At 36.5% G+C, this 18191-nt stretch overlaps 1 protein-coding gene across 4 annotated transcripts in view; it reads right to left on the reverse strand.

Moving 5' to 3' along the window:
- The window catches only part of PRKD1 (protein kinase D1), a 400955-nt gene that overhangs the window by 43686 nt on the left and 339078 nt on the right, over nt 1-18191 (reverse strand). For all 4 annotated transcript variants that reach the window (XM_049898953.1, XM_049898955.1, XM_049898954.1 and 1 more), the window contains 9 exons: nt 17804-18014; nt 17595-17672; nt 13347-13551; nt 11665-11788; nt 9849-9926; nt 8312-8591; nt 7147-7199; nt 4975-5047; nt 2449-2555 (listed from right to left, as the gene is read on the reverse strand). In XM_049898953.1, the coding sequence (XP_049754910.1) occupies nt 2449-2555; nt 4975-5047; nt 7147-7199; nt 8312-8591; nt 9849-9926; nt 11665-11788; nt 13347-13551; nt 17595-17672; nt 17804-18014 (1209 nt within the window). The remainder of the gene's footprint in view (nt 1-2448; nt 2556-4974; nt 5048-7146; nt 7200-8311; nt 8592-9848; nt 9927-11664; nt 11789-13346; nt 13552-17594; nt 17673-17803; nt 18015-18191) is intronic.

The raw sequence follows: 18191 nt of genomic DNA on the forward strand, positions 1-18191 counted from the left end.
TGGGTAGGCTGCTATTTTAAATAAGGGGTCAGAGTAGTACTAGTACTCATATAGATGGTGATATCTGAGCAAAGATTTGAAGGAGATAAGCATGGGCTTCCCTGTCTCTGGATACTGGGTTTAATTTTTCTTGAGGGTCTAATATATCAGACAATGATATATATCTAACAACAATAAAAAAGGAATGAGACATGTTCTTGGCCTGTCTGTTTTCATTTGGGGGACAGAATGAATTCCCCCCCCTTTTTTTTTTGGTGAACGTATTTGAAATAATTAGCAGTTTTATGATAAAGTATGAGTTCCTGAACTTTGTATCTGCATATAATTACATCAAGCCTAAAAAAAGACTTTATGTGACTGACAATTTCACTTAATGTGATTAAAAAGTCAATGCATAGAATGTGTTGTAAATATCCACCTAAAAGCATGGATGAATGAAAGACAGGTGACAGCAAGGACCTGTGCGTCTTTATCGCCTGAACCTAGAACAGTGCTTGGCTCATGATACACACTGAGTAAATATTAGTTGAATGAATGAAGCGAAGAATGGTTGGGGAAAATAGGGTTGGGTGATAAGGTAGGTGATGAGAATTTCTGCGCTTCCAGGCTATAATATGAGAGAGGTTTGACTTTTTCATATGCTTGACAGGCAAATTTGACTTTCAATCTAAGCAAATTCTTTTGAAGAAACCATATTATAATAAAATCTTTGCTAAATGTCTATATATTTTTAAATCTAGAGAGAGCTGTTGGTTGCATATAATATTTTAGAGAAGGAGATGGGAGGCAGTTTATGTGGAGGTACATTTTATTTTTCTACCTCACTACAGTGCCCGCAGCTGATAATGTGTTGACAGGCTCAGGAAAGCCAATTAAAAGTCATAGACACATAAATTAGACTCTCAACATCTAGCTGGTCTTCTGCAGATAGGTGTAGCCATGTTAACCCTGAAACTGACTCCTCTCATCTCCTGTAACTCTGGAGGTTTATCAAAATCCACTGCAATCGAGATGATTCTGACTCATAGCAACCCTATAGGACACAGTAGAGCTGCCCCATAGGATTCCCAAGGCTGTAAATCTTTATGGAAGCAGATTTCCAGGTCTTTTCTCCCAGGGAGCAGATGGTGGGTTCAAACTCCTGGTCTGCTATTTAGCAGCTGAGCATGTAGCCACCGTGCCACCAGGGCTCCTTTCTCTGGAGGTTAGCATGCTGCAAAAGAATCTGCTTCCAGGAAACCACCTGGGGGTGCAGACAGGAAGAACAGAAGTCCAGGTTTGGGATATGTCAGTAACTTAAGTTTTCAGATGTCAATCTTGATAAGATAAGAATAATTGCATCTTTTTTTGGTAACTGATGAGCAAACATTAAGTCACGAATCAGCATCTTAAGATCTGAAGGTCTCTTCCGTGAAAGAAGAGAACACTGTGATAGTCCTCTACTTTACCTTGGTGGTCAAGACACACAAAACATCATCTTTAGAAATTCTGAGTCCCAGGAAAGTCTAACATTATTTTTTCATGTACAGTAGGCTATTTGTACACAATTAGTTTATCATTTTAGTCTGTGTACACATAAGCTCCTGCAGAACAGAAATTGTATCTTTTCCAACTTCTATGGAAGTTGGAAACTCAATAAATGGAGGCTGAATGAAGGCATGAATGTAGAAATGTAATCTGTTTTGTTTCACTAGCAATGTTCAAATGAACCTTGTTCAATAAAATTATGAATTAGAACACTGTGATCAACTTGCATGACAATTATGGTGGTTATATAAAAATGGGCATTTATCCACAGTCTAAATTTTTGGGACTGGATAGCTTGTTGGCCGCATTTAGAAGGCAACTGATCAATTTCCCTTTGGTTGCAGAAAAAGCTTTAAAGGTGACATGTTATATATACCATATAATACCCTTTACTAACAAAATCTGTTAGTAAAAAGAGAATGTTATGTTAATTAGAGGAGGCAAGTGCCATGATCAATATTAGATGAAAGGCTTACAGTGAGAGACAAAGAGGACATTAATAAAACCAAGACGATCTGCTTCTTGGACTTAATTTACACATTTACCTGATATGCTGACAGTTACGTATCCCATTCATATACTTATCACAGCATAAAGGAAGAATATTTATCAAGGCAAGGTCACTTATAATGTAAAACAAAATGATCTCACCATGTTCACTGTGGGCAAAGGCTTAAACATTATTGATTGAATGAGTATTAATAATACATCAAGACCTAGTACTAAATACAGAATAAAGAACAACCGCAGCCTAGACGCAGGAAGGATACTACCCAGGTAATAGTCTGATGTTTGATTCCCCTTTATAGTTAACTAAAGTGTTCCCGAATATCTGTGACAATGATTTTTGGATAAGTTTTTTTTCTTTTACAGAAGTTAAGATGATGATTTTACAGCCCCGAATGAAAACCAAAGGAGTACCTGTAGAATTGCAACCTCATTACGAAGCTGGCTTTCTTGTTTTGTTGGAAATCTTAATTTGTCAATGATTTTAATAGCTACATCTCTTCCTGTTTTACGATGTTTGCCTTCAAAATAAAAAGGGAGACATTAGCATAATGTTATTAAATATCATCTTTATTAAAGAGAACCTATAGTAATTTAAAAAATTAATTATTATTTATAGTAATTAAAAAGATGTTTCACTGAATAAATTAACATTCCTGAAGAGCACTGACTCATATCGATAAAGATTTCATTACTTAGCTCCATTATTCTATGTCAAATATGTGTTTTAAAATTAGTCATAATTTAGAACACAAAAGAATTGGAGGATTGAAAGTTATGTGTGTCAACAGCCTGACATTTTCTCATAAATACATTTTAGAAACAGGATATTAAGTTACCTTATACAGAAAATATGCACACTGCCAATAAAAGGGCTCTCCTTAAGAAAGTATAATTTTAAAGCCCAGATAAACTAGTTTACGTGTATTATAGTGGGAACAATTAAAGCATTGATTTTGCCACATACTAGCTTTGAGAACCTAAGCAAATCATTTCATCTTCTTGAGTTTTAGATTTTTCATCTTCAGTAGTAGGGTTGTAATAATGAGATAAACATGTAAAGTACTAACAAAATGCCACACTCAAAAAATATTTGTCATCATCATCACCATCATCATCATCATCACATGATAGACCCCTTCTATACACTAGTCCATTTAATTCTCACAACAAACCCAGAGGGATCTGTGGGGTACCTTAAACTCTTAACTTCTACAATATTACACTGTAGTAAATGCAGACAATAATAACGTTAATTGAATCTGAAAATGAAAAATACAGTGACCTAATTACTTACATTTTTGTCATACAGAAATTAACTTGAAATTTCATTATTTCAACATTTGTTGTTATAAATCTTATGTTCCTTTATCCTACACTTTCACTGCAACTATTCCTTCTGATTCCTTCCCTTTATTATGAAATGTTTTCACTTTATGCTTTCAATATCACTCAACTCTGACTTATGGTAATCTCTATTCCAACTCAACCACTTTAACGCCTCTCAACAAAGTCACATCTACTTTGGCCTCTACTATTCTGAGACTCTGTTCTTTGTCTTCCTTGTGGAGGCCTCCTTCTATGCCTGGTTCTCCAAAATATGATGTTCCAAATTATCTGATACCTTTTGGTCTCTCTAACCTCATTACTCACCATTGCCCAACCCCACTCCGAAACTATGTGCAGTTTTGTATATTTATCATGCTCTGTCTACTATAGGGTTGCTATGAGTCGGAATCGACTCGATGGCACTGGGTTTGGGTTTTTTTTGTCTACTATTATTTTTTTGCATGCAATTATTACACTTATACAGCAACGATCTGTCTAGTACTTGGTCTTCCCTACTCCACTGTTATGAACTAGCAAATAGTTCACTCGTAAGTTTTCCATCAAAAAGATAATGATCATTAACTATGATTATAAAAAAATTCTCTTTTAAAATTTATAAATGCATGGGTCACTAGAACGTTTCTGTATTGTCCCAAAGCCATGCCAGCCTCTGGAAGTTGCTTTAAAAATATCACCGCGGTGTTTTTTTTTTTTAACATGCACTAAAAGTAGAATAAAAAAAATCACTTAAGAGTTTTACAGAAATCAAAATTATTTTGCAAAACAGAGCAGAAATCAATTTTTAAACAAAAAGCCCAATATCACATGATGAGAAATAACACGGGGTAGGACATTGTGATTGTTTCAGGGCACCCTGACCTCACAAAAAAGACAATCTGTTGCTGATCTAAGGAACTGAAAGTTATGACAGCAATTTACAAGTAAAACATTAAAATTAAATGTTCTTTAAAGACTTGAAAATGATGATTGATCTGGCTAGAATTTAAAACAACGGAAGTCAAAATAATAAATTCATCAAAAGGCTTGAAATAAGAAAAAATGTAAAAATTCAGTATTTCACTTCAAAAATTAAAAAAATTCAGATCTTAAGGAAGCAAATACTTTATTAACACTATTAAACAATTAAAGGATGTATTTTCCTTGTCCTGTGAATGGGCTTCTATAGGATTCTGATCAAATACACGAACAGAAAATGGAACTGATTTGTCTGTTAATCACAACTTCCTTGTTTCCTCAACATTTTGTCTAAATAAATCAAATTGCTTCAGCGTTTTGTGGAGAGATTGTCAGTATCTAAGCCAAACAAGCTTTTCATGAGCAGAAAACTTTCTCTTTCAAAGCAGAAATATGTACAATTTTCTAAATAGTGACTATTATAAGAAACTTAAAAGAAGGTAGGTAAAACACTCAGGAAGACACACACATACAAACATATACATGCACAGGTTTTGTCAGGAAGATGCACACATACGAACTTATACACACATAGGTTTTGTCCTTTATGTTTTTCCCAGAGATGTTACTTTTCTTTTCTAAACACAAGAATGTAAAAATTTAAATTATGTAAAAAACTTTAGTGAATTGACCTACCTCCATAAACAATTCCAAACTGCCCAGAACCTAGCACTTCATCTGGAAAGATCTGATATACAGTGCTGATGTCCTATCGGCACAAGCCCAATAAAAAACAAATGTGAGGTGGGATAAAATATTAGTCCTCATAGATTATAATTTTCTTAATGCACTGATAATAATATTAATTATTTAAAACAACAGAAATAATTTAATTGTAAATGCTAGACGAAATCCATTAATATGACTACAATATTCAGAGCACACTCTTCATTAACGTAATATTGTAACATCTTGAAATCTCTTATGATCTTATGTGGCAGAGGCTTTCTAATGTGCCATCAAATGTACTTCAACGGAGATAAATAAGACTTAAAACTATATGACATTTACTATACGTACTCAGGGAGAGGTTTTCTTACTTGGATGGCTATTAGAAATTTCAGGTTAAATAATCATGGTTCCTAACCACATGCCTAAACTAATCCTGATTCCAACCACTTTCACCTTCACAGATAGTCACCCACATCCATATGAGCCTAAAGGAAGAGGACACTGAATCACTGTGAGCGAGCTGGTGACACCACAAAAGGATGACAATCCATTATGAATTCTCATCTGCCAAGTAGCTAAACTGTTCCATTTTTTCCAGTGTTGGAGGTAACAAGTCCAAAACCTTACTCTTTTCTCTTTGAAATAATAACTGCTGAATAAAGTAGTATGTTTTAATCTACGATTTGCAGTCCTTTGATGACCAAGCTCATGAAAACACATTACTTTTTGACTTTAGTGTTCCAATTACATCCTATCCTATTTGCTGTCTCTCTTCCACATTTATAGTGTCTTTGACCTTGCAAAGAAAGTCATTTTACATACAAGACTACCCTCTGCATATCCTATCCACTTTTATCCTATGCCTTTGCCATCTTTCCTAAAAAGACAACTGCAAGTTTTCCCCATCCTGTAATTCTCTCAGAGTATTCGCAGGATGAGTTCAGTGCTGTCTGGAGACAATACAATGGATAACATACCTCTCCAATATTCTGAGTTCAAGCTACTCCCTCTGTAACGAAACTCTCTTGGGGGCTTTCTCTGATAACTCAAGACTGACCCAGAATTTTCTATAGGTATCAGTGGACATTGAACAAGGTGGGATGACCCCACAGCTATCTGGAATTTCCCAAGAAGCCTATATAGTGTAGTCTCTATTTCCCCAAATATCTTTTAAACTAAGCAAAAACAACATGAATCTGCAGTTGTTTAGAAATTTATGTGGTCACTGAGAGCACAAAAATTCACCTAATATTCTCTATGAAATTTACCCAAGTCTCTCCAATTCATTTTTGACTTTATGTTTCTTTATTCTAATCTAGCAAAGGTTGTAAAACTATTCTTGTAATGAGTAGCTTCACGGAGTTTATGCTTGAAAAAATAAACTCAGATCAGTGTTAAGGAAGGCTGTAAACTGCTTTCTTTCGATCAAAAGCATTGCAGGCAACATAGAATGCAAATCTGGGTCATGAGTGGTGGGAAAGGCCTGAATATTTTTTGGCTACATGCTATAGGGACAAAATATAACAAATGAACACATGACAGAATGTAAACACTTCATAATACGTCTGGTCACCAATTTTCAAAAACTGAGCACAAAGGATAGACTGATATGGCACAGGTGACTAGAGGATAGAATTGGGAGCAATAAAATCTGGATTACTCCATTATCTTGGGGTTGCCCTGATGTTTCAGTTACTGTAAGAGTACCTGAAACTCCTCATCATATGTCAGCACTCCTAGGTAGCAACTAATTAATGGAAAACAACTACATGTTTGAGCTGCTCGTGCCAATCAATGATTTATTTTATTTAGTACTATGTAACTTCAAATAAAATCCCAGTACACCAAGCTGGACAAATGTGTGAAAAATCAGGCACTACATTATAATTCCCCAGCTGAGATGAGTAACAGATATTTGGCTTGACATTACACAACAGATTATAGCAAAATCACTAAAAAAATCTATATCATGTAACGTTTCTAAAATCTTTTGGGAGAAAAATATCCCAAGGGATCCTATTTTATTTTCTGGAAAACACTGAAAAATTGTAATATTACGTAAATAAAAATCTATTTTATGAATGCTTTTATTTCACAGCCATGTTCCCAATTTTACATTAGTAGATATATACTCACCACATTTTCTTGAATCTCGCAATTTGATACTGAAATACTCACAGAAATATCTCCTGGAAGCACAAGTCAAAAAAATACAAACACACAGAGAATTAGCAAGAGAGGTAAGAGCAACGTAAGTAAGCACAATCCTAGCAATCATGCTACAGGGCTATTTTTAAATAAATCATGGCAATTAGATTTTTCTAGGAAAATACCTATTAGAATATTTCTTTACTTTTAAAATTAAAGATTGACTATGCACTTGGTTTTGAAAAATATTTTATCTGTTTAGTATAATATTTGGAATCAGAAAGACCTGAGTTCAAATACTGGCTCTGCCATTTCTTAGTTCTCATATGAGCTTAGACAACTTAATCTCAGTTTGATGTCCTCAGATATAAAATAGGCAAATCATTAATATCTATCTGTGGGAGTTATTTTGGGACTAAAACAGAAATTTCACATCAAGCGCTTAGCACCAAAATAGGCATATATATTACTAAGTATGTTCATTTTAGAGATAAATAAATTAAAAAGCAATTATAGATCGACAGATAAAACGCTATAAATATAAAAAAGAAAGGTTAATTCAGACTTCATTATGAAATTTAAAATCACATTTTTATATAGATCTCTAAAATTTCTTTTTAAAATTCATCCTTAATAGTTGGTTCTGGTTGCATTTTGGCAAAATCTACCTCCTACTACTAATGAACAGCGCATTTTTTCCAGGGATAAAATTATCAAGAGTTACCGAGTACTCTGTCCACCAAGTTCTCTGCACAGAATACCATGGTAGGTGTTTGGGGGAAATATATTGATTCAAGTTTGCAAGCAGACGAACCTAGACTAGCTCTAGGTTAGTCTCAGGCTGACTAAATTACTTTTTATTTTATGACCACTGGTCCTAGGTTTCTGATATTGCCTATTACACAGGGTTTATATCAATTTGTTACAATTTTCATATAAAAAGAAAAGAAAATACAATCATTTGAGGAATGAAATTTTTTTGTATGCGAAGCAGCTTTTATTTAGAAACCATAGCCTGTTCTCAAATAAATTAAATCATTTGCAAGGGGGTGTTCTTCATTCTGTTCCCAGGAAAGGCAGATATATATTTATTGAGTCAGGGGTAGGCAGATGACTGAGCTTCACGCTACAGTTAGAAAACTGGCAGACTTACTGTGTGAGTTAGTTCCTGAGCCCACCGATGGGCCCTTGGGGATGACAGGCATCAGGGCATGCTGGATGGCCATCTCCCACATCCTGGCCACATCAGCACCAATGCCACTGGTGAGGACGCTGTTATTTGGTGGTGGGCTGGAAGGATTGACCACATTTTCTCCCACATAATACACTACATTTGCTGTCGTGATTTCAAAACAATGAGGATTGGCCCCATTAGGAATTGAAGTAGAAGTTTTTGCTGGTTCCAGGGATAAAATTTCTGATAAGGGAATTTCCTAGGGAAGATAAAGTATGCTAAATGTAGTTTATCAAAAATGTGTAAACTTTCAAATAAAATGCATGCTAGGAACATGCAAGACATGACATTAAAAATAGCCATGATTTATACAGAATGGATTTATAATGCACAATATTACTTAAAATATTCAAAAATTCTTTTATTTAGGGAAATCTTATCATATCCTTTTTCTAGAAAAGGTAAGGGCCATCTTTACTATCTTCACAAGACAGGAGTAAATGTGGTTAAGAATAAAGAATTGGAATCTTGCTCAAAATCCAAGAATCAGAATATAAATGATAATTTTTATAACTGCATAGAATAATGCTTTGAAATGCATTTGGGTATGTATTCCTGTTTTTACGTTTTAATTATTTTCTAAGGCATTGAAAATCAATCTTATAACTTGAATCTATACAGGATAATATCATCATACAGCTAAGTAAATAGTTTTAGTGGGGAACACCACGGTATTGGTTTTAAAATGAGTTATTTTTAAACGAATTTTGAAATAAAAAAATGCCACTTTGTCCTCCAAGAAGCATGGAGTGACTAAGAAATAATAATTTTTAAATAAAAATCTTATTTTCAAACTTAATGAGGTTTCTGTCTTTTGTTAGAGCCATGTAAAACGGCCAATGGGAATTAGATCAACTATGTCCGAGTCTGATTCATTTTGAAAAAGCCAAGTGTCTACTGTTTTCACTACGAACTTCTTTAGGATTGGTGTTTTACTCTTCACTATGCCAAATCTATGTTATTTAATGTAGAGAGAGAATGAAAATTGCTGCCACATTTTTCTTTAGAGGGAAATGTTTCTCATGAACATTATTGGTGATGCATGGAAAATCATAAAATGTTTCTTAGTACCACAGATGTGCTGCAAGGCCAAAGATACAAGGAAAAGCAGGATGTAGTAGAGCTCAAGAATTTGCTTTTAGCTAATCTTTCGTGACCTCAAATTCTCTAGTTAAATCACACATCCCTTGCTAAAATGCTCAATTAAGCTTCCTCTCCCCACCGTCATCCCATGGGGCCAGAAGTACTCCCCAGAGGAATGTGAAAATCACAGAAGAATCATGAGGTCACAACCGATTGCCCAGAAATCTGTAAACTACATAAAAGAAAAAAATATATCTTAGAGAAAACACAAAAACAGTCATGTCTCTTACTATGTATTCTGTGTTTCTGCTATTCTACATTCCCATGAGAAAGCAAGAGGGGATACAAGAACTCAATCAAGAACCATCCTTACCTTGTAGTACCTGCTTCCTGTATCATTTTGAAAGAGGGTAATACACTTGCTATCCAATCTCCAATAGTGCCGTTTCCTCTGAAATAGAAATTAGATTCAGGATCATTTAAAAACTTTTTTAAAAATACTAATAAAAATCAAAACAGTTTCCCAATGATAGAGAACATGCATGGGGCTTTGGACCAGGCACATCCACACTCAATTCTAGACTCTGGAATTTGATGATTTAGCAAACGTTCTGAGAGAGGTGTCTCTGTCTACATCACAGTGTTATGAGTAATACTGGAGATGATGCACTAGGACCGAGTACATGTCTGGTACTGAGTATGTGCACAGTAAACTGAAAACACCATTTAGAAAATTACTTGGGTGCTTGAAGAGCTAAAGGAGGATTTGTAGTCTGTGATAAAATAAAAAGGCTTAATAAGAGATATAGTGTTAATACATACTCATTTTTTCAGAACACAGGAATACTATGCTGATCCAATCAGGCATTTTGGCTTCCATTAGAGATGGAAGAATTTTGAATGTTACAACAAAGCTAGGACATTTTTTGCTGGATGGTAGGGTTGACTCCATGGCATTAACAAAGTCAGGGAATGCATCAAACAACTCTGTCTTCTCTTAAGCTCACTATAGATCTATCTCCTGTGATTTACTAACCAGGTCCTTGGTTACTCCAGGTATTTTTCATGATTTTAGCGTGAGTATGAGTGTATGTGTGTGTGTGTTTTCTTCTTTTAAGAGCAAAATACCCCAACGTTATTCTGGTCCCTTCTACAATCATTATTTGGCCTGTTAAATACAGTAAACGTACTTTAATTATTTTATGTCATGTCTAGTTAGAACTAGATGGTGTTCAATTGAGTCCTACAGTAAATCATGTAACTCTTTCTCCAAAATAGAAGGTCTAGATTACAGATAGAATGATTACATTATAGGTATCTATTTATCTAAGGAAATGATGGGGCCCCTACAGACAGAAGATGTTGAGGGAAGAACGATCAGTGACTGAGAAATGAGCTTATCACTGATTGTCAATTAATATAACCTTGAAGAGGGCATCAACTTCTCTCTCTCTCACACACACACACTCAGCCTTAATCAACTATTAGGAAAACCTGGAAAAGTGAACAGATTCAGATTAGATGAAAAAATTAAAATATGTTGTCTTTTATCTAATTAAAAATAGAATTGTTACATTCCTGAATGGATTAGTTTAGAAGTGCACATGTAATTAATTATTTGAGAAGTTTACAATAGTTACTATTGTTTTTTGTCCCCCAACATGTAGTGTTTCATTTAAAATTGTGAATTGCAAAGCAGCATTCTGAGTGTACATACTGTGGCTTTCACCATTGCTCTTAAGTGACAGGCAAACATTCACGTTGTTTGGTGATGATCTCAAGGAATAGAGGTAGACAACCTTGTCCCCCTGAAATTGCTTCCTACATTTTTTTTTCTCACTTAGTTGCTCGTTCAACTACATCTGATACACAGACTGATCATGTGTGCCCCCTGATTCTATCCGGAACCCTGGTAGTGTAGTGGTTAAGAACTATGACTGCTAACCAAAAAGTGGGCAGTTCGAATTCACCAGGTGCTCCTTGAAACCGAATGGGGCAGTTCTACTCTGTCCTATAGCGTCGCCATGAGTTGGAATCCACTCGATGGCAACGGGTTTTGGTTTCTGATTCTATCTGATGGCTGGGCTCGGGTCTGCTCCCAGAAACTCAGACATCCCACAAGCCTCAGGGACCACTGGCAACTCATGCACTTAAACCAACAACAGAAAATTGCTCACTGCGGAACTTACCAGTGCGTCCTTGCTGGTGTAGTGGACCATCCACCCTTCTTTCATCACTGTGCTGCTTTTCCTCTTCGTGTGTTTGACAGACTGCACTACTCTCATGAGTGGGATATTGTTGCTTGTTGACGGACTTGAAAAGTCAAAATATTTTAGGAAAGAAATGTTTTTAGATACAGATCTTTTCATGCATAAAATCTTATTTCAGCTCTTTTAAAATGAAAGCCCAAAAATTCACATCCCATTTTTAGTGAAATGTAAAATGGTTTTTCAAACACCACAGTTTACTCTGAAGAGTGACAGGCACTCTATATGTACACTTTAAAAATCCGAGGCAGGATAATAAGCATCTTAGTTTTGGGGTTGAACTATAAGGTGTTCATATAGATTACTGTCACAGCATACTGAGGCCAGAATCACATTATAAAAGCCTATTTAACTATTTATTACAGACAAAATGTTAATCGTTTAAAGGCTATATTATTCAACATGAGTTTTAGTCTTTTTGTAATTCCCTAAAAATTAAAATCTGTAAGGTAAGGTGTCATTTAATAACAATAACTCATGGAATTATGCTGATCTTTCATTCTTTTCTCTTCTTTCTTTTTTTCTCTCCTCCCACCCCCCTCCACCGCGTGTACATATGCACACACATGCGCTGTCTAAGGCCTTTTGGTAGTAAAGAAATGCACATCTTCGAAAGACAGTTGGGTCATAAGACTAATATTTTCCAGTATTTAAAAAATGTATTATGCTGCTAAATAGAAAAAAGATTCATGATATTTTTACTAGTTGCTAACCAAAAGGCTGGCAGTTCCAATCCACCAGCCACTCCTTGGAAACCCTGTGGGGTAGTTCTACCCTGTCCTATAGTGTTGCTATGAGTCAAATCGACTGGATGGCAACAGGTGTTTTGGTTTGGACTCTCATGAACTATTTCAGTTTGCCAATGAATATGCCATTAGCAAAATGGACACAAAGGTTTCAATCTGCATTATAATATAATTCAAATGCTGGTAAACTTTTTTTCTGTAGAGGGCCAGATAATAAATGTTTTGGGCTTTACAGAATACCGAACTCTGCCATTGTAGTGCAAAAACAGCCACAGACAATACAAATTGGGTGTGGCTGTCTTCCAATAAAACTTTCTTACAAAACAGTCAGCAGACAGATTTTGGCCTGGTGGCTGTAGTTTGCTGACCCAAAATAAAAACTGGGGATCATGTAGTAATCAACAAGAATAATTCGATAACAAATATAAAATTATACATACACGGAAGTTCAGTGAGGTAGAGACATGATGTGACATTTTTAAGAGGGGCCAGCTATAAAATTGATGTTGGCTGCTGGAGTTGATCCCTGAGCTTTGCATTTCCACACAATAAGCTCTGAATAAATATTAACTCAGTAAAAAATTTATGGACAGCACATGTGCGTATCCCTCACACGCAAAGGAAAAATGCATCAGTGAATGAGGCAATGCTAGGAAAGGATGCAAAACGACACTCCTCCAAGGGAATCAAGACCTCACAACTGCAAAGTCTCTCATGTAAAGAACACAGCTCATTCGTTAATGAATTAAACACACCTTTTACATTTCTTTTATAATAGATTGAAATATCAAATAGCATTAAAAAGTAAATACCACTGGGGCTCCACTATTTGATAGAGACTGGGAGTGCCACCCTTACCTGATGGTTCTGTTAGAGTCCTCGTGGTCTTGGTCCGGATCCTGCATTTCCCCACTGTCATTCTGACCCTCTACCATCACCATCTCAGCATCTTGAACGAGTGCCTCTTCCATGTCATCCATGAGCCCACTGTTCCTTTCACTGTCGTTGTCATCGCTCCCTTCTTCCATGACCACGTCAGACTCTGCCCCAGGGCTAAGCAAATCTAGAAAATTGTTTTACACCGGTGAAGATAAGCCTGGAGACCTGGACTCAGGGCTTAAAGGAAAGTTGGCAATCTTAAAATAAATCAATTGGAAGCCCTAAAAATAGTCATATGAATATATGAAGAATTTATTTTTTCTTTTTAATTTTAGCTCATAAATATCTAAATTTATAAGAGGGCAAGTATACAGTTTTACAGGCAGATACTTGTTTTCTGTGTCCCTGAGCCTAAGAACATGAAAAGTCATGGAGATCCTTACAAGGAAATCAAGGATGGGATTGGAGCAAAGTGCTATGGAGCAAAGTGGTACCAGGTACAAGTGAATAGGAAACTGATAACATTTCAGTAATACGCTACTGATAGGAAAAGGTGATATATGGGATGATGTGAGAAAGCTTCTCATGTAAAAAGATTCAGCCATTGATTCTTACTGTTGCAGTTTCTTTCTTTCTTTTTTTTTTTAAATCACAGAGGCCAATATATTAAATGGGTTGTAGAGGCAATAGCTTTTAAAATCATAACATACTATATAGTTGAAGTAATATTGAGCCCTGTCACTAGGCAGTTGATGGTAATGCAATATATTATAATTATGTACTAATGTAAAGTACTTATTTTAAAATTAGAAAATGGATTGATTAAAGACACCATCCTGCCAAGCCTGAAGTATTCACATTTTATCAGATATTTTCTGGCTATATGGGAAAATTTTGCTGAAGATCATTCAAAAACGACTGCAGCAGTATATTGACAGGGAACTGCCAGAAATTCAGGCTGGTTTCAGAAGTGGACGTGGCACCAGGGATATCATTGCTGATGTCAGATGGATTCTGGCTGAAAGCGGAGAATACCAGAAGGATGTTTACCTGTGTCTTACTGACTATGCAAAGGCATTCAACTGTGTGGATCATAACAAACTATGGATAACACTGCGAAGAATGGGAATTCCAGAACACTTAATTGTGCTCATGAGGAACCTTTACATAGACCAAGAGGCAGTTGTTCGGACAGAACAAGGGGATACTGATTGGTTTAAATTCAGGAAAGGCATGCGTCAGGGTTGTATTCTTTCACCATACCTATTTAATCTGTATGCTGAACAGATAATACGAGAAGCTGGACTATATGAAGAAGAACAGGGCATCAGGATTGGAGGAAGACTAATTAACAACCTGCGTTATGCAGATGACACAACCTTGCTTGCTGAAAGTGAAGAGGACTTGAAGCACTTACTAATGAAGATCAAAGGCCACAGCCTTCAGTATGGATTACACGTCAACATAAAGAAAACAAAAATCCTCACAACTGGACCAATGAGCAACATCATGATAAATGGAGAAAAGATTGAAGTTGTCAAAGATTTCATTTTACTTGGATCCACAATCAACAGGCATGGGAGCAGCAGTCAAGAAATCAAAAGACGCATTGCATTGGGCAAATCTGCTGCACAGGACCTCTTCAAAGTGTTGAAGAGCAAAGATGTCACCCTGAGGACTAAGGTGCGCCTGACCCAAGCCATGGTATTTTCAATCACATCACATGCGTGTGAAAGCTGGAAAATGAATAAGGAAGACCGAAGAAGAGTTGACGCCTTTGAATTGTGGTATTGGTGAAGAATATTGAATATACCATAGACTGCCAAAAAAAAAAAAAAAACAAAAGAACGAACAAATCTGTCTTAGAAGAGGTGCGGCCAGAATGCTCCTTAGAGGCAAGGATGGCGAGACTGCGTCTTACATACTTTGGACATGTTGTCAGGATGGATCAGTCTCTGGAGAAGGACATTATGCTTGGAACAGTACAGGGTCAGCGGAAAAGAGGAAGACCCTCAACGAGGTGGACTGACACAGTGGCTGCAACAATGAGCTCAAGCATAACGATTTTAAGGATGGCACAGGACTGGGCAGTGTTTCGTTCTGTTGTGCGTAGGGTCTCTATGAGTTGGAACCGACTCGACGGCACCTAACAACAACATATGGGAAAATGCAATTTCAAGGTAATCAACAACATCAAAAACTGTACTTTTTCCCCATGGTTTGGGTTCCATGGGCCTGAACAAAGTTAACCACACATGCCCCAGAAAGTGGGGAGATTGCCAAGCTTCCATTTTGGCAGCTAATTCATGAATCTCTAAGTCAGAAATTAGTGCCGGAATGTTTTCCTGGAGAGCTCTCCCTTCTTCTTCCAGGTATGTATTTATTATAGAGAAGAAAGTTCTAGAGCAAAGATTATAGCATTTGTTCTTTAGCTTTTTAGGCACAAAAATACTCAAATTGTTAACATGGTTTTCCATAGTCATCTTTCCTCCCAGAGGAATCAGACAACTGGTATCAGACTGAAGATATAAAGCAGCCGACTATCTATGGAAAATATTAGTCTGAGGTTCTAAGTCAAATGTTTTGGTAGTGATCCAGTGAGAACACTACCTGGAAAGAAAATGTGAGCTGTTCCTTTAGGGTATAGCATTTTTCTTAGGAATCCTTCAAAATTGACTTTTGTAGTTAGGATTTTTCCAAAGGAATATTCCCAAACATAGGAAAGGATGACACAGTGGTTAAGTGCTTGGCTGCTAACCAACAGATCAGCAGTTTGAACGCACCAGCCACTCTGTGGGAAGAAGATGTAGCTGTCTGCTTCCATAAAGATTATAGCGTTAGAAACTCTATGGGGCAGTTCTGCTCTGTCCTATAGGGTTTCTATGAGTCAGATTTGACTCGACAGCACATGACAACAATAGGAAAGAATATGTTCTTTTTAGTTGGCTGAATTAAATTTCCTCTTTTAATAAAGATGCAGGTTAACAATCACACATACAATAAAAATAATAATTGGGTGAAGGAAATAAGTGACTATTTCCGAAGGGACAGTCTCTGTGAGCCTTCTCTTCATTGATGGATGGGGAAGAAAAGTTAACTTCTGTCTCAATGCTTAGAATGAGAATGGAGGAAAGAGACTGAGAGCTGTAACCGTTTTATGCTTCTTGGGACAGAAGGTACCCACAAACATTTTCGGGTTCTCAGGTTTCTTAGGAGGCTACTTGTCCAACTAAAAGTAAATGCTGCCCTCCAGTGGGGGCTTGTGTAATTCACTAAGGCAGAAGGCTTATGTATGAGGCAGTGTATCCAGGACCTGTGATTGGGTCAAACTTTTTTTTTTTTTGGTACAATTAGAGAATTCTTGTAAGCAGTTTTATGGCTTCCTGTGTAAGTTATGGAGCCCTGGTGGGTTTGGGTTTTTTTCGTGTGTGTGTTTGTGTGTGTGCATGTCCCATATTTGAAAAACCAGAGATGTCCAATGTAACCAAATGGAAAGTACCACCCTTTAAAGATCCTTCGGACAGACAGAGTCCGCTAAAAATGGCACCAGACTAGTGGGAAAATATCTGCGCACATAATATTTCTCGAAGTCCACATTACCAACCAAAAACCTGAACACACTCAATTAGTAATCATGCCTTCTATTACTGAAAACATATAACACATAAAAAAAAAAATTTAAAGATAAAGTAACAGGGTTTTGAAAGGGATAATCTGTGGGCATTCCAACCACTTTCACATTTCTGAACAAACTAAGAGTATAAAATAAGACAGCTGGGGGAGATATTCTGGACATCTAAGTTTTTACTACTGGCTGTTCACAGCGGGGAGCCCTGCTGGTGTAGTGGTTAAGAGTTATGGCTGCTAAAAACAAGTCAGCAGTTCAAATCCACCAGCTGCTCCTTGGAAGTCTTATGGGGCAGTTCTACTCTGCCCCATGGGGTTGCTATGAGTCGGAATCGACTTGGCAGCAATGGGTTTTGGGTTTGGTTCACAGTGTAAAGGTCAAGAAAGACTCTTTGGTTTTCACCACAGGTGAGTGAGATGGAATGAGTGCTTTTCTACAGTAAAGCAGAACAAACTCAGGCCATCATTTGCCTTGGGCTAGGTCACAAATATCTGAACAGAAAATAATAAAAGTTAAAAAAAAAAAAAAAAACCTGAGTCCTAATTGTCACCCTCTCAAACACAGAAGGAGCATGAACAGGACTTTGGATTTTCACCTACCTCCATTGATGGTCACTTCACCGAGGCAGTTGTTTGGTACTTTGGGCGCACAACGTTTATGACAGTTGAATCTGCAATCTAATGATGGTGATTTTAAGACAAAACAAACAAAAACAATAATTCATCATAAAGAGCAGTTGTAAAACAAAGAAAAATTGTAATTTCAGGTGGATGAGTGACTAAGCATTTGGTGGTAAAATCATCCTTACCTTTGCACTGCAGGCCCTGCCTGAAGAGGCCCTTGAGAAGCTTCTTGCAGTACTGGCACACAGTGGGCCGAGTGTAGGAGTGGATGACGAAGGTGTGTGGCACTTTTACTTTAGACATCAAAATCTTGTCCAGCTGAATTGGTCGTCCAATGTATGACTGAGAATTCGATCTCTTCTCTCGGCCGATAAATGACTCTGATGGTGACTTTTGCTATTTGTTTGAAAAGCAATAATAATAATAGAATGTTAGAGAGTACTCAATTTCTTTTTATTTATTTCTTTTTAAATTTCATTTTGTTTTACTATTGTATTTAGTGGTTCGATTCTTAAGACTATGGGAAAAATGAACTAAAGCTATCTTTCTGCTAATGTAATTTATGGCCCCTTT

Source organism: Elephas maximus, chromosome 10 (assembly GCF_024166365.1).
Source record: "Elephas maximus indicus isolate mEleMax1 chromosome 10, mEleMax1 primary haplotype, whole genome shotgun sequence".
Taxonomy (NCBI): domain Eukaryota; kingdom Metazoa; phylum Chordata; class Mammalia; order Proboscidea; family Elephantidae; genus Elephas; species Elephas maximus.